General features: G+C 39.5%; 1 protein-coding gene across 3 annotated transcripts in view; it reads right to left on the minus strand.

Moving 5' to 3' along the window:
- Positions 1-27,461, minus strand: part of EXOC2 (exocyst complex component 2) — a 206,482-nt gene that overhangs the window by 37,095 nt on the left and 141,926 nt on the right. For all 3 annotated transcript variants that reach the window (XM_037519163.2, XM_037519162.2, XM_054698416.1), the window contains 4 exons: positions 27,382-27,443; positions 25,555-25,621; positions 23,813-23,929; positions 15,908-16,049 (listed from right to left, as the gene is read on the minus strand). In XM_037519163.2, coding sequence (XP_037375060.1) covers positions 15,908-16,049; positions 23,813-23,929; positions 25,555-25,621; positions 27,382-27,443 — 388 coding nt within the window. The remainder of the gene's footprint in view (positions 1-15,907; positions 16,050-23,812; positions 23,930-25,554; positions 25,622-27,381; positions 27,444-27,461) is intronic.

Here is a 27,461-nt window from a genome sequence, read left to right on the forward strand (position 1 = left end):
GCCCACCCGGGGAAAAGCCTCCCTGGACCTTCAGTGGGGCACACCTGGGATGCTCAGGGGGGTGAGGTACCAAGCAGAGCAGAGGCCCCATGGAGGAGAGAAGGACACAGAGGGGCCTGAGTAAAGGCTGGCAAGGCCAAGTGAGGGCACAGGGGAGTCCTGGTGGGTGTTCTGAAGAGGAAGTTATGGGGCTCAATGAGCAGATTTGTGCATTTAAAAAACCTAAAGGAGACTTAGCTCTAAAGTTACAGTTCTCAAAGCTTTTCTCATTCAGTCCTGGCCACAGTGAAAGCCTAGGAATGGTGTGGCTTTGGGTGAAACTATACGCGTAATGGTTTTTATAGAAAACCACGCCAGAAACAAATCTATACCATAGTTATTATATCAATTTGAAACTAGAAATACAAGTGCTTCAGCTCTAGGAAATGATTCTTCACATGCTCAAATTAGCAACTAGGAACCGCATGCACAGAAACACACAAAAAAATAGAAAACATATAAACAGAAAAATGAAGAAGGCGGGTTAGAAAGGAGGGCATTGTAAGTAAAGACGAAGACAATGTGAAAACAATTCTTCCTAAGCATCTCTCCTTTCTGCTGTCACCATTCTGCTGAGCTCCCACATGCCCCCATTCTTCTCTGGAATCACACCTGCTTGCTTTAAACTATCAGAGGGACGATCCTATAGCATATAGGGGAAAGCAATGCAGGGACCGTCCTGGAGTACAAACAGCCCCAAATGAGGGCGGGGACCCCCATACTGTGGGGGATGAAGGATGAAGGATAAAGGATGAAGTTTGCTAGTAGACCATACACACGTGTGCAGTTTTTAGAGCTCTGCAATGAGCACAAAGCAGCTACCAGGGTTTCTTTTACACAATTGGCCTGTCCTTACTTTCACTGCTGTTAGCTTAATCCCTTAGGCTCTCTTAACCAGGGACTTCGAATTTGTTGAGAAGTCCAAAGACAACATTTGGAAATCATTGAACCTCACCCTGGTATTGTAGACTATGATGCGTGTTACAAATAACTGGGAAGGCACAACACTTGTCAGGCTTCCCCAGGTTAAAGGAATCCTCTGGAACTGTCCACTCGTGAGGTTAGTCCAAGACACTCCACCCATTCAAAGACGAAGAAAGCCCTAAAAAGCTTCACTGAAATTTGCACATGATGCAGAGCACAGGGCTGAAGGCCAGTCAGTGTTGTTCTAGCCTCTCGACTAATGCTGGGAGAACACACACTTCCGGACAAAAAGCAAGGCTTTTGTTCTGAGGAGGAATCAGGGTGCAGAGCAAGCAGCTTCTTGAGAGTGGCTACAGCACCTTGGCTCAGTTTGTGAAAGCAGCAACCCAAATGTCAACGTTTGCTGGCAGCTGTCAGTGTCCTCAGACATGATGTGTGTGATGAGGTCTCTGCTGGCAGCGGCCTGGTCACACCCCCTGCCCGGCTGCCTGGCAGGGGCCAGTGCCATCCACGGGCCCTCGGTCAGAGGGTCAGAGGTCAAATCAACATCAGGCCACCAGGGCCCATGACACTGTTCAAAGACATGCTTTTAAATCCAGTGTGATTATTAATCGCAAAGGTAGCCACGGTCACAAGGAAGTAAGAAAAGAGTTAGGATGGAAAAAAGGCAAGATGGCAGAATATGGGCTAGGCCTGGCTACCTCAGTGTTTGCTGTAGGGCACACAGTTGTGAAGTATGCAAATGAATTTGAGAAAAAGACTCTCAGGTCTATTAATCACACACAAAAGTGGGGGAAAGTCCCTAGCACTTTCCATAGGAGTTTAGAAACAGGTCCCAGATTCATCTTTACAGGCCTCACACACACAGCTTCCTTGGGGCTTGGGGTCTGGAAAGCCAAGTCTGAGGACAGGGATATAAACTTCCCATCCCTGACTGGCAGGGGCTGTGACCTCGAGGAATGGGGTTGCCCTGAATGATGGTACTGTGGAATGTAGGCACCCCCGGGTGATGAGACGCTGTTCATTGCACTGCCGAGTGATCACAGAATTCGCTTTTGGGTGAGATTTAAGGAGCATGAGAGAAGTTACAAAAAGAAGCACACAGGGAGGAGAGAGAGGCAGTGTGGAGAGAGTAAAGGGAGCTTTAGGGGTGAGTGTGGATCACAGCAAGGAGGCAGGGGCCCATGTGGAAGGCCACCCATGCAAAGAGGGCACAACTTGATGACTAAAAAATGATAACTACTACAATGAACTGGAACTCAACAAATAAGTTCAAACCAGGATTTAACAAAGATAATGAAAATTAAAATTAAAAAATTTTAAATTAAAATTAAAAATATCTTCTTGACCCCCCTTTACAAAATGTTTGGGAACCAACTCCTTCTGAAAACTGCTAAATAAAGAGAAAGAAGTAAGCATTTACCCTGCTTTTCCTGTATGAGCTAATTGTTTCATTTGGTGTTCCAGATAACAATCACTTGTCTACAATTGTCAAGGAAAGGAGAAATCAGGGCCACAGTTAGCCACAGCGCAAGAACCACCATATGAAAGTTTACGATAAACTTTGCAAGGATGAATCGAGCGGATAGCCCTTAAGTCCAATTTCAATCTTAACCTCACAAAAAGAGAGAAAAGCAAGCCACCAGAATTGCCGGTGGAAGTAAAATTCAAAGTCAAACCTGAACCTAAAAAACCTTTTTCATTAACCATAAATTTAGAGGAAACATAAGGAACAGGGGGGCATGTGACACCATTGACACCATGAGGAAACCATCTGAAAACTCCGGCTACGATACCTACGTAATTACCTGATTTGTTCAACAAATAAGCTGAAGAGGGTACCTAGAGAGTAAAAAGGAGAAAAACAACAACAAAAATAGAATTTAAGAGACATCTCAACCCAAGCAACAGGTAAACACCTTGGTTGAATTCTAATTTGAACAAACTGTATGAAAATGTTCATGAGATGTTTGAAATGCAGACTAGATAGTTGATGAGATTAAGGCTTCATTGTTAATTTTTTCCAGAGCTGATAACAGCATTGTGATTGCGTTTTTTCAACAAAAAAAAAAAAGTCCTTATCTGATCTGTGTTTGGATGAAATGATCTAATGTCTGGGATTTACTTCAAAATAATATACCCCGGAGGTAGTGGTGGAGGAGAAGGTACAGATAAAACAAGATTGGCCATGAGCTCATAATTGTTGACGCTGGCCAAGAGGTCAACCAGAATTTGTTTTACTCTCCTATTTGATATATGCCTGAAAATGTCCAAAATGAAAAGTTTAGAAAATGAGTTAGACTGTTTATCTGTACAACAGTATGTTAGTTTACCCTGATGCCAAATAGCATAGTTTAGAGCTATCAATCTAAAGTATAATGAAACAAATGCTTTAACAGATAAGCCATGCAATGAAGAAAGTATGTAGGTCACAGGTCATCTTACGGTTAATAAATTTCACATTGAAGACCACTGAGCCAAACGTAGCTGTGCTGGAAAATGCTTGGCAGACAAAGAAATTATAACCAAATGTCCAAAGCACTATACAAGTGGTTTTATAGCGCTGACTCTAACGTAGTAAATTGCTATCAAAAAAAGGGGGGAAATGTCTAAAAAAAATGAGGTTAAATAATGTAGCTGTCATTTAAAAAGAGATGACTGATCAGGATTATCCTCCTTGAGAAAATGTAAAATTACGAGTTGGTTAAAATCTAGCTCAGAAGGCTTTTTAGATAAAATTAAGAAAAACAGTCCCAGGGAATAATAAAGCTATTCGTTCAGATTCCAGGAAAGGAAAAGATCACTGACGCAGGCGTCTCTTTTCAGAGGTGAGGTTCACTCAGTTGGCATCTGGTCTGATCAAAAACAGAAGTGATAACGTGCCAAACCTCCCCGTGACTGGCAGGCAGGAGACCTGAGTGGTACAACTCATGTTCCAGAATCAGAGACGAGAACAGAGTCTGAAAAGCATCCAACAAATAACACTCGGACAATGACGTTAGTAATGGTGCCCTTAAATTTTTGCAAGGCTTACAGTCTTCAGATGACCGTGCAAAGGCAAAATTACAGTGAAGAGATCGTTGGCGTTACATGCATTTCATAATACTCTGGTTCTTTTCTGGTTTTCATGAGAAATACATTTCATTATAGTCAAAGTTCAAAATGACTAATTTATGCATTACGTGCCATATTTTATATACTTAGGAAATTCTGGTGGGAGGCAAAGGGAGGAGGGAAGGAAGCCCAAATGAAAAAGATAGCTTATCAAATCAAAGAAGCAAAATTGTAATATTAGACCATGCTAGTTTTACATTACTTTTGGTTATACATACATCATTATACATATGGTTTTCAAAAAAATTGGATTTCTAGATTAAAAGGCTTACAACCCATTTCTACAATTAGTTCCTCTAAAGAAATGAAAGCTTAAAATTACTATTCCAAAGACAAATGCCAATTGCAATTTCTTAACCTAGGAAATTAATCTACTAGGCGTGCTCAACCTATTTATTTTCATTTTTTATTGAGGTATCACTGCATTATAGCACCATATAAGTTTCAGGTTGTGCACCATTGAGCATCACCACATGTCTACAACACACTTAGGTGACCTCTAAATGTCCAATTCTATCTACGTGGTAGTTCATGTGTGACTTTGGTAAGTGTTGACCTAGTTCATCAACTATGTCTTCTTTGACATTTTTGGATTAAAAAAAGTAATTCAAGCTGATGTTCTGTTGAAAGTATCTATTACTCTAAAACACTAAACTCTAAGTTGGTATTTTGCTGGATGTTTATTTTCCCCTCTCATCTAGCTTGTGTAACATCTGCCAAACTTTCTCTCATTCCTCAATCACCCGATCACAGAAGGCCTACCCTGGGTGCCACCACGTTAGGTGGATGGCCATAAAGGTGAGAAACAATGAGGAACACAGTGCAGAGAGGTGAACAAGCTGCATGAGCGTGGGAAGCACTGAAGCAGACTCAGTGGGCACACCGAGGGAATTGGCAGTGAGCTCCTGACGCAATCCTGCTACTTGTTGCAATCAGCTCGTGTCTTCTGTCTGCACTCCTGCAGGGGGCTCTCTTCAAGAAGTTTGTGCCTGGATTTTAACAAGAGGATGGTATCTCCCCACTCCTCTGGTGTCTAGGAGGTGGGACTTACCCCTAGTTCTCTTGGCCTCTTGCCCCACTCCCCCTCTTCCCTTGCTGGGGTGAGGTTTCCCAAAAAGGTGGCAGGGGGTGGGGGGCAGCCTTTAGTCTACCTTTGGGCTGGTGGAGGGATTCGTGCTAATCTCTTCTCCTCCCTGGCTGGGGTGGGGCGGGCCCCCAAGAGGACAGACACAAAGCTCGGGGGCCTCAGACTTTCCCTCTGGTGGTACGTTCCAGGGTCCAGGCTGGAGGGAGGCCGCTCATCTGGCTCTTCCATCTAAAGCAGATTTTCCAGGACCAGCTATCTATCTCATCTGTGAAGTCCTATCTTATTCTTCAACTGGATTGAAACTTGATCAGGGAAGTGGATTTTAATTCATTGATTTCCCCAGCCTCAAAGATTAAAATAGTGTTTTTCCTTCTTTCCTTCCACTTAAGCTGAGACACTAATGGGGTACAAGTGCCCTCTTTCACCTTGTCTCACCCTGGGCATGACTCCCAAGCTGTAAGCATGATCCAGAAGCATATTCCAAGAGCTCTGGGCTGACCTGTGCCAGTATAAACTTCCCCCAAAATTTCAGAAATAGATTTTTCCCTGAGGATCCTTCAAGTTTAACAACTGATGAGAAGAATTTTTAAAAGAGAGGTGCTGATTTAATAACATAAATGAGAAGTTCACCAGGCCATGGAAATACATTTTCTTTACCTAATGCAAAGAAATAATCATTTAAAAGAAAAATAACACATGATTACATCATCTGTGAAGGCATAAAAGTTGTTCTTACCCTTCCCCCATAACTCAATGGATTTTAAAGTGAAAAGGAAAAAAAAAAACCGAACAAAAAAAACACCTCAGGGCTCCAAGAAGATTCTTTTAAAAAATAAATGGATATAAAATCATAAGACATAACATACCTATTTTGACATTTAAGTTTTCTTGCCACCTAGTGCCATAATTTTCACCAAAACACCTGCCCTCACATACACACCAAACAGCCAACAAGCAAACAAAGAAAGGAGAACCCCAGACACAGACAATCATCAGGTGAAGATATAATCTCAGGCATCACTCTAGCAAATGTTCATCTGATGAATATTCCAGAATACAAAGAACACCAGGTGGTGGGTGCATACCTGAGTGCAGGGCCCTGGTCCCCCATACATTTAACTTCTGATTAGTACCCACCAGACTGAAGGAGAGGAGTGCTTTCTAACTGATAAGTAAGAATCACAATAATTTCATCTCCTAGGCAACATCATCAGTGTCTGTGCTTGTATTTTAAACTCAGAATCAGGAACTGCTATCTGGAACAACTTGGTAAACTGGTAGAGGGCCTCGCATGTAACAGACTTAATAATGTTTGCTAAATTTGTGAAAAGCAAATCTGTTTTCTCCAAGGAAATATTTTACAGACTTTGAGTGTAGGGGTTGACATACTGATGTCACTTTTTAATTCTAAATGTGTCTGTGTGGGTTTGCGCGTGCGCGCACGCGCAAGCGCACACACGCACACTTCCAGACTGTAAATCCAACTTAGATCCTGATTGATATCACTGCACACCTAGAACATGTTATTATGCAATGTTACTGCAATAAAAAGTATTTAAAAAATCTACTGGTGATAAACACTAACTTCTATGACTGAAATGCAGCTTTGCAAATTCCTTGTAGCATGGAATGGAAAAACACCTGTATTTTCCACTGAACTTATGCCTTTAACAAAGTGCTACTGATAGAAGGTAATGTTTGGGGGTGGTGTATATGTGGGGGCATGAAACTATTCAGAAACAAGATGCTGCAGTGAAGTTTATCTAAATGCTTCAACATGAACTGAAAACAAAGCTACAGGAAGAGAACCTGACGTTGATGAAGTTAAACAGAGGGATTCCTGCATTACTAATTACAGCAGTCTCTATGGTGCTCGCTCAGGCATGGCTAGGGCATTTCAGTAGCACTGAGCTGCTGCGTGTACCTGAGCAGTGAAGTGCACTGAAGTAAGTGAGCTGAAATAGTTGACGTTTCCCTTTGGTTCCTAAACATAGACTCAGGTCCGAAACTGGAAAGCAGTTTTATGTAGTTGCTTAATTTCAGACTTAATGTGTTTTTCCCTAGTGAAAGAACAATGGCTGTACCAAGATAACTGTGGGAATGCTGTGTCCACAAGCAGTGAGTATACCTTCCACAGTCAGAAACACTGCTCTCCACCCACAGCTCCTCATAAAGGAAATCCAGTCCTGGACGGGCACCTCGCTGCCCCACCCAGCACACAGCCATGCCCCTTGGCATCACCCCACTAATAACTTCCCTGGATAGATTACTTCAAGTATGTTACTGATGGAGCTGTTACCTCTTCTGCTGTGAAAGTGTCACCCCCATAGCTGACCTTGGACAGTTCCAATGATAACTTTAATTTTGGCAGACTCTCTTCTAGTAATTCCATTTTTACTCTAGGACAAAAAAGTTTCTTCTGGGTAAAATTCACATACTGTGAATGGACAGCTCTTCAGTGCACAAGCTGAGGGGATCTGATGAAAGGGGGGTGACTATCCACAATCACAACATGGCACGCTCCTCCTCCCATGTCCTGACAGCTCCCTCATGCTGCTCCTATGAGTCACCACCGCCCAGCCAGCCAGGACTTCAGGGCCTTACCATGCTGGTTTCTGTCACTATATATGTCTGTCCTTAAACATCACTGAAATGGAATCCTGTATAATGGATGCTTGCATTTGGCTTTTTTCAATTAAACACAATGTGCCTGAGAACTCTCCACACTGCTGGGTACTGATAACAAGGATGAGAAGTTCCCCATGGCCTGGACACTGCTGACCTGTATGAACATCCTATGATTCCACCCCTCCTCCTTTTAATGAACATTCGGGCTGTTTTGAGTTCTGGCTTAGTGTGAATAAAGCTATGATGAACACATCAGACAAGTCGATTTGTGCACTTAATTTTTCATTTCTTTTGGGACGGTACTAGTAATGTAATTAGTGGGTCATGGGTAAACTTATGTTTGATTTTGTAATAGACTTTTCCCAAAGTGGCTGGAAACAGTCACCAGCATTGCCTGCGAGTTCCAGCTATTCCATGTCCTTGTCAACACATAGTATTGTCAGTCTCTTTAATTTGAGCCAGTCTTAGGTCCAAAAGTACTCTCTCACTGTGGTTTTATTTGCACTCCCCTGATGATAAGCCATGTGGCATTCCTTCACTGTTACTGGCCAGGGATATGCCTTCTTTTGTGAAATGTGTGCTCGTATATTTCTCTACTTTTCTTCTAGCATGTCTCTTGAGAAGACTTCCTTTCTTCCATAGTGCCTTTGTCAAAATTTCGACTAACTAGGTAGGTGCAGGTCTATTTTTATATTTTCTATTCTTTCTCATAGCTCTATTTGTCTGTTTGAGTGCTGATACCCCACTACCTTTGCTACATGGCTTTAAAAAGTATTCATAGGGTCAATAATCTATGGATCGATTTGGGAAAAGTGTCTTCCAATGGAAAAAGATGCCATATCTCCCCATTTATTTTGGTTCACATTCAGCAGTGATTTCCAGAGTTCAGTAAGGAGATTTGAAATATCTTTTGTTCCATTAATTCCAAATTGTGTATAAGTTTTAATGCTATTACTGTAAATATTTTTAAAAGTCCATTTTCCATTTTTTGCTCTGTATTGTCTTTTAAATACAACTGACCTTTGTATATTGATTCTGTATCATGAGATCTTAATAAATTCACATATTAGTTATAGTAGTTTTGTAGATTCCCGAGGGTTTTCTGTGTACCTGATAGTATTGTCTTGGAATGGAAACCCTTCTAGGGGGGAGGGGTGCTTTCTTTTTCAATCTTTCTTTTTTGTCTTGCTTTATTCTCACAGATGGGACCTCCAGTGCAGTATTGGATGACTTCTTTCCAATCTTAAAGAAAAGCAGTCCACTTCTCATTATCATATACATTAACAGCTGTATCAATCTTTTTTTTTTAAATCAGGTTTAGGAAGTTTTATTTCTAGTTGGCTGAGTTTTTATCAAGAAAGGATGCTGAATTTTCTAAGTGCATTCTTTTCATCTGTTGAGATGATTATGCAGTTTTTCAGTTTTAGACTATTGATACAATGATTAATTTTTAAATGTTTCACTTTAATTTTTAAATGTTTCACTTGGATAATTCTGCTTTATTTGATTTGTTTAATTTTTTTTTCCCTTCCCAATGTCCATGAGGATACCGGTTTGTAATTTTCTTTCCTTATTGTACCCTTATCAGATTTCTGAATTGGGATTATGTGGGCTTCGTAAAATGAGATTGGACATGTTTCCTCCTTCTGTATTTTCAGATAAAGCGTGTGTAGAATTGGTATTATTTCTCATAGAATGCACCAGCTAAATCATCCAGACTTTGGATTTTCTAAAAAGAAAGGTTTTTGACTGTGAATTCAATTTAGTCAATTACAAGAATATTTTTTCCACATGAAATAATTGCTTTCTGAAAAAATTTAAAACCGAAAAAAAAAAAACAAACCCACAAAGGTTGCTTTCTGTATTTACCCACATATTCAGCATTTCTGGTGCTTTTGATTTCTTCTTTAACGCAGTTTCCAAGCACTGCTACTTCCTTTGGCCTGCACTCCCCATAAAACAGGCCTGTGGTCTTTTGGTGGGGAGGTGATCACAGGGGGCCACAGATGGGAGGTAGCCCTATGGGAGTTGTCCCCCCACATCCTGGCTGGTACAGGCTGTCTCCCGGAAAGGCTAAAGCATCCTCTCCAGTTCCTGTTTCTTTCGATGACTCTCTGGGGTGTCAAATCACCGTTTTTAACAATCTGTACAGAGTTTACAATTTTCAATTGTGGAAGAATCAGTCTGATACAAGTTCTCCCACCATTTCTGGAAACCAGAATTCCTCTGAAGCTTGCCTATGTGATTCTGTGGGAGTACTACTACAAAGATCAGGCCAACTGCTGTCATTAGCACTAGAGTACTTTGATCACAGGCTTACATAAAAGCACCGTAGAAACTTTGCAAGTAGAATATGAGTGTAACCCAGTGCCAGGTGAGTTCAGTTTTTTTCCTTCATAAATTTGACTAACATAATTGTTGTTTCTCCATTTTCAAATGGTTAATAGAATGTTAAATATTTTTTAAAACAGTCTTCATGCAATAACTAGAGATTCCCCTTTAGATTCACATAAGGACATTCTGGCTCTAATTATTCCAACATCAATGATTTCAAAAGCATCTCAGGAAAAACTATCACATGGTTTGCTGCAGCCCAGATTTACCAACTATGTCAGCAGCAGCATTACCTGTACTCATGAGCGTGCTGACAGCATGGAGAGCTGTCCTTCATCTTTTATTTTTTTTTTTGAAAGATTTATTTATACAAGAATCAGGGTACAGACCAGATGCGCGGGAGGGTGAGAGGATTCACCAGAGACAGAGTGGGGAACAGAACAGGCAGACTGATGAAATAGACTGCTGAGGGAAGCAGCGGGTGTGACAGGAGAGGTTCGCTGTGCCATGTGGGACCCTTGCTGTCCGGCCGGGTTGGAACCAGCACTGCAGAGGTTGCAGACAGCAATAGAGCGTAGCACTCAACCGCCTGCGCCACCAGGGGAGGCCTTGTCCTTCATCTTTTACAGAATACATTTCTTTCTTTTTTTTTAACTATAAATTTTATTTTTATATTCCCCATACAATTGCAGCCCCCTTATTTGGACCCCAATCCCTCCCCTCCCCGCCCCCCACCCCTCACAGAGTGTCTCTGGTTCATAGTTGTTTGTTGATTTTGATTTTTACTTTCTTATAGTTATTCTTTTTCCTGGTCCCTTATTTAAGTTTTCTAGATTCCTGCTATGAGTGAGACCATCTGGTATTTTTCTTTTTCTTTCTGGCTTATTTCACTGAGCATGATCCCTTCTAGCGCCATCCATGTTGCTGCAAATTGCATGCATTTATCTTTTTTGAATGCTGAGTAATATTCCATGGTGTATATGGAATATTACACATCTTCTTGATCCAGTCATCTATTTTTGGGCATTTGGGTTGTTTCCAAAGCTTAGCTATTGCAAACAGTGCTGCTATAAACATAGGGGTGCGGGTGCTCTTTGGAATTGATGTTTCTGTGTCCTTTGGGTAAATACCTACGAGTGGAATTGCCGGATCCTATGGAAGCTCTATGTTTAGTAGGTCCAGAAATCTCCACACAGCTCTCCATAGTGGTTGGACCAGTTTGCACTCCCACCAACAGTGCAGGAGAGTTCCTTTTTCTCTACACCCTCGCCAACATTTGTTGTTGCTAGTTTTTTTTAATATGTGCCATTCTCACTGGTATAAGATGGTATCTCATGGTAGTTTTGATTTGCATTTCCCTGATTACAAGTGATGTTGAACATTTTTTCATATGCCTGTTGGCCATTTGCATTTCCTCTTCAGAGAAGTTTTAAAGAATACATTTCTAATTAAAATACAAAATGTGTTCTTGTTGTAAATATTCAAACAGCACAAAATGTTAGATGAAAACTAAATTTTTCTGAAATTTTATTTTATACTCATTGTCACGGTACATCTGTACATGACACATACATATTATATATTGTAAGCTATGCTGTTTATAAATGATATGCCTTTTTAAATATAAATGAGAGAATAAAGAACATGTTTTCTACCAAACATAAGGACAATCTCTCTCTGTGTGTACCTCTCATGTGTTATAAAAGATACACAGTATTTATTTGTTTGGGTATAGAATAATTTATTTAACCCATTAACTAATGGGCATTTAGGTTGTTTTTTCTATTTATTACTTACATTAAAAGTGCTTAAGTAAACATTAAGTGTATATATATATATATATATATCTGTCTGATATTCTCCTTAAGATAAACTCTTGAAAATAGGATTTCTAAGTAAACTGTACACACACACATCCACAAACATGTATGCATATGTGTTGGTACATCCTTGTGCCAATTTATACTCCTGGAAGACAACAGGGTAGTTCATTTCTTAGCACCTTTGTCAAAAACTATTAACCTTTTAAACATTTTCTAATATGGAGAGATTTTTAAAATGACAACTTAATGCTATTTGAATTTACATTCCTTGAGTACTGATGAGTTTTAGCATCTTTTTAAGCATACTGGCTATTTTAGTTCTTTTGCGAATTTCCTGATGTGTTCCCATTCTTCCACCAGGGTGTCTGCTTCCACCTAACACATTTTTCACAGGCACTAAGCACCACAGTGTAGCACTCTCAAAAGCAGGGGTGGTGGGGGTTCATCCTGACCCCAGTCCACCCACCGCATCCTAGCTACGTGGCCTCAGGATGGCCTCTTGTGGCCTCATTTATTAAATGAGGATAAAAATACAGTGTGTTTCTTGGGTTGCTGCTGTGAAGATGAAATCAGAAAAGTCGGGTAAAGCCCTCTGCCTGACACAGTCCATACTCGATAAATGCTGACAACATTATTATGGGTACACTTGATTACGTGCAGCAATGTGTGAATATTAATACATGCACGGGTATAAATACACACATACGTAGACAATTATTATTTTGTCAAGGCCCATAAGCATTTTAATGGTTCATTTTTTTTCAAAGAGCAGCACAAGCTTTGAGATAGGTCATTCCCCATTTTCTGAAAAATCAAAGACACCACTTTCTTTCTCTCCCTTCTCTGATATCTTTCTCATACTCTCAAAATGCTAAATGGGCCTGAGCATGAATTATTTAAAATTACAAGATATAAGAGCCAACTTAATTGTGCCATGGCTCCTTCAGAGGTTAGACAGCCACAGAATCTAAAAGATAGATTCCAAGAGGTAGAGATCTTAAAATAAAACTGAAATTCCCTTGTGCAGAGCAAATGCAGATTAAGAAGCCCTGTCATCTGCCTTTGCCTCCATTTAAGATTTATGTTTGCTCTTTCTCCAACTTGTCAGCATATGCTACCGACCTTACTGCATTGAGAACAGACATCAGGCAAGTCTTCCTCACACACGTGAGGACATGATGGGCCTGTGGGCTGACATGTCATCCACGGATGGGAAATGGCTCTTCTCTGGATTATAGGCATCCTAGACATCAGCAATTGACTCTTTATGTGACAACGTTTCTGCAGTGGGGCTAGGCCTATTCATGTCATACATGACATATATGTCTTTCCTTCCCATTGTAATTTCAATAAATTATAATATAGAGGTATTTTGAATGAAAAATCAGTTCAGTAATCAGAACTCTTAAAAACCATGTATAATAGGAAAATTAAAATCATAAGAACAGTTAGGTGACTCAGAACTTACCAGAATAGTCTTTACTGACATATAAACAAATAAAGAGGTGACAACAATTTAAATATTCAACTGTTAGATTAAAAAAGCACAGCTATGGCTTTAAAGGATATCTCTGCTTGAATCATGAAACTAATCAACTGGACTATTTTTTAAAAATTACTACATACAATGTCAGAAACCAAATTTATTGCTAACCACAGCAATAAGTAATCGGTTACCCATATGATTTGCAAAGTTCAGCTTTTAGAGATAAAAACTGTTGAAGATAACACTAATACTGTTCATTGAGTTTGCCTGAGAAGACTAACAGTCAAATTATTTTGGCTATTCACTTTACACGAGGTCTCAACTTAAGTCAACTTTAAACAAACTACAAATCGCTATATGACTATGCAGGACTAAGGTTCAGTTAGTGATTATATAGCCGAAACTACACAAGGAACCAACTAAACACACTTTATAAAAATGAAACGAACACCCTCAGCTTCTAAGTGTTTCTGGAATCTTAAGCAGGACTATAAATCAGTCACTGTCAATGCACTGACATGTGCCACTTGCTTCATAGTTCTGTGCTTAACCCCTTGCGCCACCAGGGAGGCCCTCTATGCCTTTATTTTTGATACATGGGCTTAGTAGACCATTTCCACAAAAGTCTGGTACAGCAAGGGCCGGGCCTTTCTTTTTCCACAAGTTATAGACAAGGGAGGGACCAAATGAGAAGCAAAGTGGCTCCTGCAAGCAGCTCGCCAGCCATCATGGACAGAAGGGGGATGCAGTGATCAGGCTGGTCACCAGGGCTGAGCTCTAGCTGTTTAGATCCCCATGATCAGGAAAACAGGACAGGGTGGTGACTCGAAAGAGCTGGAAAACTGACCACCAGCGGAGTGCTGATCACCCTCTGGGGCAGCGTCTGAGCATGGCCACTGTTACCCAGGCAGAGAATAAGATTTTGCTGAACCCACTTCTTATGTCTGCGCTTGGAATTCTGAACCTTTCACAGTCACTGCTCTATAAAAATAATTAATTTGAAGTCTGGCGATATATGACAGGATTCTATTCACATCTTGGTTTAAAAAGTTCCACCAAACAGGAAAAAAGACATACAGACACATCTACATGCATACACATACACATATATGCACACGTATACACATACATACACACACACACACACACACACACACACACTGCAAACATGCTGCAGAACTGCACACAGGACAAAGGTAGGCTAGAGATTAGGGATGAGAGTTCTCCTATGTGCCTGCCAAGGTGAGGCGGAAGACGTTCTGGAAAGCAGAGTGTGTGTGATTTCACTCATGGTGCATAAAGAAACAAAACAGTGAGTGAACAAATAAAACAAAATGAACTTCAAGGCTATGAGACCAAACTAGGGGCCACCACACAGAAAAGGTGAGGGAAATGAGGACAGAGGGTAAAAGGGCTCAATTATACAGTGAAGGACAGAACTGTACTTTTAGGGGTGAATTTCATGTAGTATTCATGTAGTACTGCTCTATAAAAATAATTATGACAGGATTGACGATGCATACCTGGAACTTATACAGTGTGACTGTGCAATGCTAATTCAGTAAGAAAAAGGAATTTGGAAAAAAAGGTGCTTAAGGAGAAAAATATTTATCACGATTTAAGGAAAGCATTACACAATGAAAACAATAGATTTAGGCAAAAGAATGCAGATGAATGCTGTTAACAATGTACCTCTACATAGATACGTGCGTGTGTCTCCAAAAAAGAATCCATGCCTAAGAGGAACACAACCATTTCCATGTAAGGCCACTCCCACATAAAAATGTTAATAGGCAGCTTGGTTTTATGTGGGCCATACTCCTTCATACAAAGAAGTGGTATTTGATCAATCAAAGGGTTTACCTGATTCAGAAAGCAATAGTTTTTAAATATATATTATGAAGTGATTTAACTGACTTTCATTTGATATCACAAAGATAATACTGGAACTGTGTCAGTTATCCTTCTGTGGTTCAATTTTCTTTGCTAAATTACTATAATAATCTGACTCCCACACGTTTTCCTTCTGTCGTTCACATTTTCAGCATCAATAATTAGGTCTTATGCAGAAGTGACCAGATTTCTTCAGTGAATTTTTTGATGACAGTAACAAGGTCATTGCAGAAAACTGTCATTCATTGTCAGTCTATTACAACTATGCAATCAACGAGTATCACAGGAAGCATGCATGCGTTACTAAAGCGATCAATTTTATAATGTGCAATTACTTCTCTGGTGTTTAGGAGCAACTTTAAGCCACTAAGTATTAATAAAAAAGTGCGCCTACTCTTAAATTGTTAAAAAAAAATTGTGTCTAAGGTAATAAAAAGTTAAAATTAGATGAGTCCCTCAGTAAATATGAGAAAAATGTGAATAAAAAGAAATGAGCTTTAAGAATACATAAATTGACAACAGCAGATGCATATTTGTTGCTCTAGATGCATTCGATTCCAGGAACATGAAAAGTTTTACCTGTTGGAGGCAGGCAGTCTTTCCAATCAAAATAGCCCGCGTAGATGCCAGGTTCTAAGGAGCCGACGATGGGATCTGCTTTCAACTCAATGTAATTTTCAAAGAGTCTTTGGTCTAATTCCTTTAGTGAGGCCATGCTGACCTGGAGACACGTCATAAAGCAGAGTTACGAGTTGTCCATTTGAGGGAGAAAGGAAAAGTAAAACAAAATAAATAACGAATACTTCACTGTATGTTAAAAGTGTTTATCAATTTTCCTATAAAAACTTGATTTTCACCTTATTTATTTTTATTTAAAGACCACTCTCAGCACAGTTATTTAGCATGATAAGAGTTACTCCCCACTGTGGTCTACTGCTCACCTTCACACTTATACACACACACACACACACACACACACGAGTGTGAGATTCTACTGGAAGTGAGAACTGAAGGGAACATAAGCACCAGCTCATAAGACTAACAGCATGAGAGGCATGAAACATTTTGAAAAGGTGACAAATTGGGTCTCATTGAGATGAAACATCTCTAATTAAAGGACACCATTATAAACACAAAATGCTAGCCACATATCTGACTTACACAGTTTTCTGAAAGTCCCTCACTAATAGAAAGGAGAACAACCCAACTGAAAAATAAGCCAAAAAAATTGAACAGGCGCTTCAACAAAGAAGATATCTGAATGCACAAAAAAAGGTACTTGATGTCACTATTTATAGAAGCCAATTAAAACAGCAAGATTGGCCACAATGAAAAAGAATGATGATGACATTGCACAAAGTCAACGAGACATGGGATACTGGGACATAGCTGGTGCTTGTGGGATGACCCTTGGGAACAGCATTCAGACTACCTCATGACCAGCAAATCCAAGACAAGATATAGATATATATTTTATATATGTGTATCATATATGCCTTACACACATTCACACAATCACATATATACAAATGTCCACAAGGAGACTTTTACAGCAAGGTTCACAACAGCCTTATCCCTAACAGCCTAAAATGGGAAACCACTCAGTGGTTTCCAAAAAGAATCAATGTCTAATAGGAACACGACCACTTCCATGTAAGACCACTCCCATATAAAAATGTTAACAGGCAGCTATTACCATGAGAAACATGAAACAAATTTGGTTGCCCAGCTTAGCAATAAGAGAAACAAATGACTGGGAAACATACAATTTGGATCTCCAAAGATGATTAAGTGGAAGCAACAAGAAGTCAGACACAAAAGGCTCTGTGGTGCATGTTTTGAGATTTTTCCTGGAAATATGATACTACTATAATTATTGCCATCGGGGCCTCCCCGGTGGCACAGTGGGTTGAGCGCAGCGCTGTGAAGCTGTCCACAGCCTCTGTAGTGAGGGTTCAATTCTCAGCCAGTCAGGGAGATAACCACATGGCAGACCTCTTCTGTCTCACCTGCTGCTCCCCTCAGCAGTGTTTTTGGTCGGTCTGCCTGTTCTTCTCCCGACTCTTTTTTCTGGTGAATTCTCTCGCCCTCCCGTGCCTCTGGCCTGTACCCCAGTTCTTGTAAAAATAAATAAATCTTTTTTAAAAAATAATTATCGCTATCTGGTGATGGGCAAATGAAGCTATATGAGTCCACTTTACAGGATGTTCAAGAACAGGCTGACCGGAGGGGAGAGGTACCAACTGTCTAGGGTGGGACCCAAGGGAAATGTCTTGTATCCTGATGGGTGTGAACACAGCTCTTTGGAGAAAGCCACCAATTTGCACACGGAAGAGTCATGTGTTTTACTGTAATGGAAAAAAAAAAGGTTAAGAAAGGTTGAAGGAAATAGGGAAAGAGTGTGGTGGAGTTCACGTGACAATGACAATGTAGGGTTAAGGTCAAGAGCACTTGCGTCTTAAGTTTTGCTGGGAGAATTTACTTATTATTAGAATTAATGTTTTTTTAAATCAAGGCATTTTTAAAAAGACTTTCCTTTTTTTTGTTTTTTTGTTCTGTTTTCTTTTTTTAATATAAATTTTATTTTTATATTCCCCATACAATTGCAACCCCCTTATTTGGACCCCAATCCCTCCCCTCCCCGCCCCCCACCCTCATAGAGTGTCTCTGGTTCATAGTTGTTTGTTGATTTTGATTTTTACTTTCTTATAGTTATTCTTTTTCCTGGTCCCTTATTTAAGTTTTCTAGATTCCTGCTATGAGTGAGACCATCCGGTATTTTTCTTTTTCTTTCTGGCTTATTTCGCTGAGCATGATCCCTTCCAGCGCCATTCATGTTGCTGCAAATTGCATGTGTTTATCTTTTTTGAATGCTGAGTAATATTCCATGGTGTATATGTACCACATCTTCTTGATCCAGTCATCTATTTTTGGGCATTTGGGTTGTTTCCAAAGCTTAGCTATTGCAAACAGTGCTGCTATAAACATAGGGGTGCGGGTGCTCTTTGGAATTGATGTTTCTGTGTTCTTTGGGTAAATACCTACGAGTGGAATTGCTGGATCCTATGGAAGCTCTATGTTTAGTAGGTCAAGAAATCTCCACACAGCTCTCCATAGTGGTTGGACCAGTTTGCACTCCCACCAACAGTGCAGGAGAGTTCCTTTTTCTCCACACCCTCGCCAACATTTGTTGTTGCTAGTTTTTTTTAATATGTGCCATTCTCACTGGTGTAAGATGGTATCTCATGGTAGTTTTGATTTGCATTTCCCTGATGACAAGTGATGTTGAACATTTTTTCATATGCCTGTTGGCCATTTGCATTTCCTCTTTAGAGAAGTTTCTTTTTAGCTCTTCTGCCCATTTTTTGACTGGATTATTTTCTTTGTTGTTGTTGAGTCTCATCAGCTTTTTGCAGATTTTTGTGATCAGTCCTTTATCATTAGTGTTGTGTGCAAAGATGTTCTCCCAGTCGGTGGGGTTTCTCTTTGTTTTGGTTATTGTCTCTTTTGCTGTGCAGAAGCTCTTTAATTTGATGTAGTCCCAGCTGTTGATCTTTGCCTTCACTATCACTGCTTTGGGTGATGTGTCTGTAAAGATGTCTTTGATGTGCATATCATGTAGTGTTTCGCCTATATTTCCTTCTATGTATTTTATGGTTTCAGGTCTTATGTCTAGTTCTTTAATCCATTTTGAGTTGGTTTTTGTGTATGGTGTGAGGTAGTAGTCAAGCTTCATTCTTTTGCATGTAGCGACCCAGTTTTCCCAGCACCATTTATTGAACAAACTTTCTTTGCTCCAATGCATATTCTTTGCTCCTTTGTCAAAGATTAGTTGACCATAAATCTGTGGGTTTATTTCTGGATTTTCTATTTGATTCCATTGGTCTATGTGTCTGTTCTTGTTCCAATACCATGCAGTTTTGATGATTATGACTTTGTAGTATAGTTTGAAGTCTGGGAGTGTGATGCCTCCATTCCCTTCTTTTTTTTTCAGGAGAGCTTTGGCTATTTGGGGTTTTTGGTGATTCCATATGAATTTCATCAATAATTGTTCTATACATTTCAATGTCATTCTTCAAAAAAGATTTTCTTTTATTAATTCTTATTAGTAGAAGAAGTGGGGTGTAGGCCAGAGGTACAGGGGTGAGAGGATTCACCAGAGACAGAGTGGGGAACAGAACAGGTGGACTGACTGAAATACACTGCTGAGGGAGCAGCGGGAGAGACAGGAGAGGTCTGCTGTGCCATGTGTGGGTTTAGCTCTCTGGCTGGGGATCAAACTCAGGCCTTATAGGTGACAGTGCTGAGACTTAACCTCTAGGCAACCAGGGTGGCCCTTGCTGGTAGAATTTAAACAGACAACTTATGAAACTGTGTAGCACATTAACAGAGTAGAGTAAATGCTAATAGCTATTGTTATTATTATATTATTATTATTATTATCATCCCAAATGCCCTTTTTTTCGCTGATGCACTTGGACACCAGATGAGGACAGATGTTAACTGCACCAGCCTGACCCACTTGAGATGCGAGGAGGAGGAGGGCATCCAGCATGGAAGCACTGACTGAGAGCAATGAATGGGAGCTAGATGGAAAAAGTCCCTGTCCATACGGAAGTCAGAGACAGGTAGGGCCGAAAGACAGGAAAACATAAAATGGTAAGTTCAGAGGCTATGGCTCTTAGGGAAGCAAAGAGAGAATGTTAAGGAGACTAAAATGGTTCCCGAATAGATGCCTCCAATGAAAACAGGCCGACTTTGTTTAAAAAAAAAAAAAAAAAGCCAATTCAAGAATTATGTAAATTTGAAATAGATGTACCTGCTGAATTAATCTATCTATGCCTGGCTGGTTACATCTGTCCCCATCCATTGTCACCACAAAAGAGTATTTTTTCTTGTGATAAGGACTTCTGAGATCTACTCTCTGTCCTCTTTCAAGCCTCTTTCAAATGTGCAATACAGTGTTAAAGCTGTCATTGCCAGGAGGTAGAGTGCTCACCTGAGACTTGTTTATTTTATAATAGGAAGTTTGTATTTTGATCTCCTTATCCCATTTCACCCACCCTCCCCATTCCTCCCCCACCTCAACCACCTAATCTGTTCTCTGTTTCCATGGACTTGATTTGTTTGTTTTTATGATTCCACATATATGTGAGATAGTACACTTTCTTTGCCAAAAATTAAGGTCAAAAAAAAAAAAATTAAGGTAGTATTTAGGCTGTCGGGAAACACTTCACCAGCTTCTAATTCTTATGTATAAAACCTTAAGCTCCAGAATGAATTAATTTACAACTAATTGGTTATATAAAAACCAACTCTAGGGCCTCCCCTGGTGGCGCAGGCAGTTGAGCGCTGCGCTGTGAAGCTGTGCTCAGCCTCTGCAGCACCAGTTCTGATCCCAGCCGCCGGTGAGGGTCCCACATGGCGCAGCAGACCTCTCCTGTCTCGTCCACTGCTCCCCTCAGCAGTGTATTTCGTCAGTCTGGCTGTTCTGTTCCCTGCTCTGTCTCTGGTGAATTCTCTCACCCTCCCGCGATCTGGCCTATACCCCGGTTCTTGTATAAATAAATAAATAATAATAAAAAAAAAACAAACCTCTAAACAAAATTCAGTTAATTTATATTATAAGAGATGGGGGAAGTAAGACAAACATAAAGAGGTAATGCAGCAAGGGTACAAGGCTACTGTCATTCACATCTAATAAATTTAAATGGTTTCAAATGAAATTTAGCAAATATATGTAATATTTAAGATAAAAATAAAAGCATAAAATATAGTACATATGGTTCAAGTGACTAGAAAAACTCTTTGAAATTGAGTGCTTATGTAAAGGAGCTTCCCTGGACATATTTAAAAAAAAAAAAAAAAAAAACCTGCCTCTCCCCACCCCCATGTTGGAATTTCTGAGAGAAATTCAAGGGCTTAAAATAAAACCTCAATCAAGAATTTGATGACAGACTTACTTAATGACTATAGAGCCAAGAATCTACAATTACACAAATTCTAAATGAAATGTTTGCTTTTTAAATACTGGGAATGGGTTAAAAATAGCATTTTATATATATGCCAAAAGAAAAAAATTCTTGGAATTATATAGTTATAGCTACCACAATGAAATTATATGTTAACATTTATTAACAGTACAACTCTGGTTTTCCCTTTTCAAAAGGCTCAAAGAATTAATGACTGGTGGCAAGTTTAGTCTGCAAACTTAAAAATGGAAAACTGCATTTCCTTAGCCCTTCCTGGTACCTTTGCAATGAACACTTCTAGATTATAACCAGTCAGTGAACACCTGAAAAAGTAGTAACAAACCAAGTTGGGAAAGGCACACAGATTAAAATACCATGACAGAGTATTTTCACCTATCAAATCAAAACATTATAAACAGCAATAAGAGTCAAAATGCTTAAGATCAGTGTGATCTGCGGGCAATTTCCCATCAATTATACATGACAAAACCAAATAATTTTAAAGTGTTCAGTGGTTCATTTAAAAAATTCCAAATTCTGAGTGGGCACAATAGCCCAACATTTGTTCCAAGCTGTACCCCCCAAATCCATTACATTACCTTGGTCTAGCAATGATCTGGACAAAGACTTGGAAGGAAAACAAAACCTACATGTATGCCAAGTTCACTGCTTCTCAATGATATAAACAGAGCAACAGACTTTTAATTCCTACCTAAGACTGTGAAAACCAAACTTACTGCTTCTGTTATAGGCAATTGCTAACCATTTCATATATTATAAAAAATTCTCCAATAAGTATATATAGGCCATGATTGGGGTGTCCAGAAAAATAAAAATGTCTGCTCTCTACAAATGCTACCATCTTACTGCAAGACAGCCCTTTGAACTTTTGCAATGCAGAAATTTCTGGAAATATATTCAACATTTGGCCCTCTGGCCTCAAGTCACAACATTTCTCATCAGGATGATTAATCTTTACAAAAAGGCAGGAAAACAAGACAAGCCACCCACTTGGGCACCTTCATTCTTTGAAAATAACCCTCATCAAGTTCATGAACTGGAACCATCACTTGTAAAAAGCATGCAATCCATCAACAGTACTTTTTTGGCTATAAGATTAGCAAGATCATTATCTTCCTTCCTTGCACTGAGAAAACTGTACTGACATTAAAAAGTGGTTCTGGCGTAGTTTTACTGAGAAATCTGATAAACCTTTGCCCAGGAGCTGAGGAACCTTCGGTGACAAGGGTGCTTCATGTCTTCCTTTCCTGCTTACTTGAAATAATATTAACAACAAAGTACGAAGTTTTAAAAGTTTTAAAAACCCCATGGATTTCTAACTCATGTTTGCCCAGCTACATTCAGGACTGGATGATCAGTGGGGAGAAAGTATTTTTCATGTAAGGTATTAAGCAGCCTACAGTTGCATCTGCACACACAAACACCTATGGGGCAGGCCAAAATAGTAAAGCAAAAAGGATCACGTGGTCACCTGGAAACAGAGAGAGGAAGAAGAGGTGTGAAGAAGCAGGAAGAGGCTTCTCTGTGGACCTAGGGAGTGTGTTCCTGCGACAAGTAAAAGTTAAACCTAAAAGGAGCCAAATCTGAGGTGATTCTTAAACATAGGGATTTGATGCCTTTCTCATTTTCTTTTCTCAATTTTTTTTTGAAAAGATTTATTTAAGCAGGGCTTCCCTGGTGGCACAAGGGGTTAAGATGCAACCTATGAAGCTATCTGCAGTCACTGCAGCACAGTTAGATCCCTGCCCAGGGAGCTACCCACATGACACAGCAGACCTCCCCTGACTCACCCGCTGCTCCCCTCAGCAGTGTATTTCAGTCAATCTTCCTGTTCTGTCCCCCACTCTGTCTCTGGTGAATCCTCTCAACCCCCACAGCTCTGGCCTGTACCCTAGTTCTTCTATGCATAAATAAATCTTTAAAAAAAAGATTTATTTAAGTATAAAAGAACTGGGGTGTAGGCCAGAAGTGCAGGGGGCTGAGGGGATTCACCAGAGACAGAGTGGGGAGCAGAACAGGCGGATCCACTGAAATACACTGCTGAAGGGAGCAGTGGGGAGACAGGAGAGGTCTGCTCTGCCCTGTGTGGGCCAGCTCCCTGGCTGGGGACTGAACTCAGGCTGTAGTGGTGACAGCACTGAGACATAATCCTTAGACCATCAAGGAGGTCTCTTTCCTCAGTTTTTATATTGAATTTTTTTTTTTTTTATTGAAACAACACTGCTTTACAACACTGTTATGATCTAGAGTGCGGGCTGATACTGTACAAATGAGGTGGACAGCAATTTTGACCTTGAGAAAGCTCTGATCAAGAGACGAGAATATTACATTCAGGATTCAAGATGAATTATGAGAAGGATGAAGGATCATTCAAAGACAAATGGGTGATGACAGGGAAGGGATATGGTGTCAGGGGGAAGCAGAGAGGGAAAGTATAGGAAAGCAAAAGAAAGCGGGTGCTAAGGAAAGAAGTCTGAAGTCATTTAAGCACCTGGGTTATTTTCTCTATGCCCTGGAAGTCGTGCTTTTCAAAATGCTCTGCTATGTTGAGGAAGGTGTGACGTTCCAGATAGCAGCAATTGCTCAGGACGATCAAAAGTCGCTGTTCCTGAAAGCAAAACATATATGTAGAAAATTACATTTATTGGGACATATTGAGGCTATGACAGATAATCTATTAAATTTAATTATAATCTGATGTTTAGGATCAGTATTCAGTACTTCCTTTTTCTTGGCTGCTGCTTCTGCACTATCAAAAGGGAGAGAGACAGAAGACAATTCTAGAGTCCTAGGCTCAGTGAACGCCACATGGAAGGACAGAGGCAGTAACCTGGGACAGTCGGGTCAGCTGAGTTCTGATGAAAGGGCTGCTGCTTACTGGTGAGTCTACTAATACTCTGTTTACCAAAAAACCCTATAGAAATGACAATTTCTGAAGAGCTACCACTAATGCAGACATGCTTAGAAAAACCAACAAATTGTTCATAACTTGACAAGTTTCTTCAAAACACCCTGGCCACCCGTAAGTTTTATTGGAAATTGTCTCTCTCTTCTGGAGGAGGACTCAGCATCAGCCATGGGAGGACAGAACCTCACACTATGTCTCCCCAAGGTCCAAGTCACGTCAAGTCCCCGACAGAGATTTTCTTATCAACATTTCCAAATCCCCGACCAGGGAGTACAACATCCCTTCACAGCTCTGAGGAACTATTTGGCCATGAGGATTCTGCGAATGGCGTCTGCTGCTGCTCCTGTGGCTTGGCTCTCTATCTCCTCAGGTGCGAGGGTGTCTTCTCCAGAACAGCCGTGACTAATTTAGGGCCTCAATTGAAGGTCTCGTGACTAAAAACTACAGTAAAAACCACTCTCCAGGAAAAACTCACAACCATATTTTCTCACTGTTTTGTATATGATCAGACTAATGTATCCTAAAGCTGACATCATAAATGTGGAGATGAACAGGCCTCTGTCCTTCAAAGTACACGGACTGAAGATGAGCCGTACTCCTTGAACTAAGTGGCCAAACACTGCCAATAATTTCACTACTCTTTTGTCTATTATATGAATGCACAGTATTTGTTTATATTGTTCTGACATGCTTTGCTGCATATAATTCTCAAACCCCCTCCATTGTTGAAATGGTCATATTTCATCTTTTCTTATAGCTTTGTCATAGTCCACAGTTGGAGCTTGGATTTTGATCAATGAAATTATACCTGTGACAAAGCATGTGTATGAATCATCCCTAAATGTGTTTAAAAAAGTATATATATGTGTATATAAAAAAGGTAAATTTGGTGGGTGTTTTCACCATAGAAACCTGCATTTTAAATAATGCTATTAGGGAACTTCTAGACATGAAAAAAAGGAAGACAGAGCATCTCTGGTTAAGGAGGAAGCAGGACTGTCCTTTGTTTCTTCTCTAACTTCTACTCATCAGGGAATCCCCAGGGCACCTATATCACACTCAGGAACCTGCATGATGCAAGACCACATAAGCTACTTAAGTTGCAAACTTTAAACAAAAGGTTTTTAAGCATGGTATATATATGAAATTATATTTTCATTAAAATTTTCACAAAATATAATAAAGATACAATGTGCATAGTAGTATGCTATCTAACAGCAATGCAGGAACAAAGTAATTTAGATTTATTTAGGAAATAGTTATGAAATTATTTTAAAAACGGTGTTTTACTCTCTAGGTATCACCTTAATTACCATCGCACTTACAGAAGTTAAAGTGAAGTCTTCATGAATACTTCCAAACAAGTCGGGAGAAGAAACATCTATGGAAAGACTACAGAGAGAAGCAAGGAAGAGAACAGTTACAGTTAAGCATCAAAATAAAAAATGCAATGAACCCTAGGTAAATTTAACTATAAAATCTTTTGGTCAAAAATCGCATAACTATGTATTTTACATTTAACATGGAACAGCTCAAAGTAGATACTATGGTCTGTCTACTCAGAAGGACCAAATGAACTTTGCTTTTTGGGTCTTTCCAACATTGACTTCATTAAATTCAAAAACAAATCACCAACAGTGAAAAATACTCAATGATTTAATTCACAGGTATATCCATTCACATAGTTGAAATATTAGAATGTGCAGGAAGACTTTACAAACTCACTTCAGTGGTAAACATAGTCAAGTTAAGAAATGAGTAGGTAAACCACAAGTGACCAGGATATAAAATTAGATATAGATATCTAGCTATCGGCTAGATAGAACTTACAGATATAACAGAATCATATAACAGAAACACTTAGCAGGAATTATTTTCTTTAAATCTGACCAACTGATTTTAGAATTCATAAGAAAGACTAAATAGATGAAAAATAAGATAAAATTTCAAAGTAGAGAAGCAATACTGGATACCAAACTGAAAAACATTAAAACATAAATGAATGATAATTTAAAAAATAAATAAAAGATTTAATGGACACACACACAATAAAAAGCACAAACTGACATAAAATACGTGAATAAAAAGAAGAAAGGTTTAGAAACATATTATCTTATTTATTAGAACTAGATGTTTAAAACAGAAATTGCAACAAAACAATAAGGAAGGAAACACTTAGTTGTTGTTAACAGGATTAACAACATAAGTTCCTGGTACATTAATGAATTAAACACAAAAAACCAAATTAAAGAACTAGAAAAATTAAAGCTGACAGTCATAGACACTTATATACTGAGGAGCAAGACCAATACCTGAAACTAGACAAACATGGAAAAGTTCTCAAGTTGCCTCTTAAAGCCATGAGGACTTTATTTCAGCATTATTTGTGTCAGAGCATCAATCTTAGACGCATGGAAGATGCCAAAAATCATTCAGAAAAATACAGATTTTTAAAGGAAGTTCTATAGAACCGTGTAAAAGAACATTATAAAATGGATTTGCAAACATCAAGAATCAAGATGTGTCCTGTGAAATTCAAATAATGTAAGCCTATGCCAGACTTAACTCTGCTAACAGAACTAATATTTAATAAGAGTATTGGTATAGCCCCCTAACACCAGAATAGTAAACGTTACTAATGAGGAATTACGTATTTTAATTTTCTTTCTTTCTTATTTTGCGTAGAAGAGTTGGGGTGCAGGCCAGAGGTGTGGGAGGTGAGAGGATTCACCAGAGATAGAGTTGGGAGCAGAACAGGCAGATCAACTGAACTACACTGCTGAGGGGAGCTACAGGAGAGACAAGGGAGGTTTGCTGCTCCGTGTGTGGATTAGCTTACTGGTTGGGGATCAGGAAGCCGTGATAGAGCTGAAACTTAACCCCTAATGCCACCAGGGAGGCCCCCTATCTTTTAATTTTCTATTCCATTGTTATAAAACTTGTTCCCTTGGATAATAAGTAAGCTAATCATGTGTTAATTTGCATGTTAATATGCCTTCAGGAGGTAGAAAAATTACACAAAACCTACAGATCAAGTATGTAAAAATGTAATATGAACAAACTTTCTTAGGAAATAAGACCAAATATGGAACATCAGTGTCTATTTTTAATTCTTCTAATGCAGCAATGAGATAAATTCCAGCTTTACTTACTGTGTAGTATCTATATCTGCATCAGGCTTGGTGCTCAACTGTTCCAGACAGTATATAAAAACCTAAAAGGAAGAAATTTC

Source organism: Talpa occidentalis, unplaced genomic scaffold (assembly GCF_014898055.3).
Source record: "Talpa occidentalis isolate TD23 unplaced genomic scaffold, MPIMG_talOcc4v2.1 talOcc4.2, whole genome shotgun sequence".
In the NCBI taxonomy this organism is placed as follows: Eukaryota; Metazoa; Chordata; class Mammalia; order Eulipotyphla; family Talpidae; genus Talpa; species Talpa occidentalis.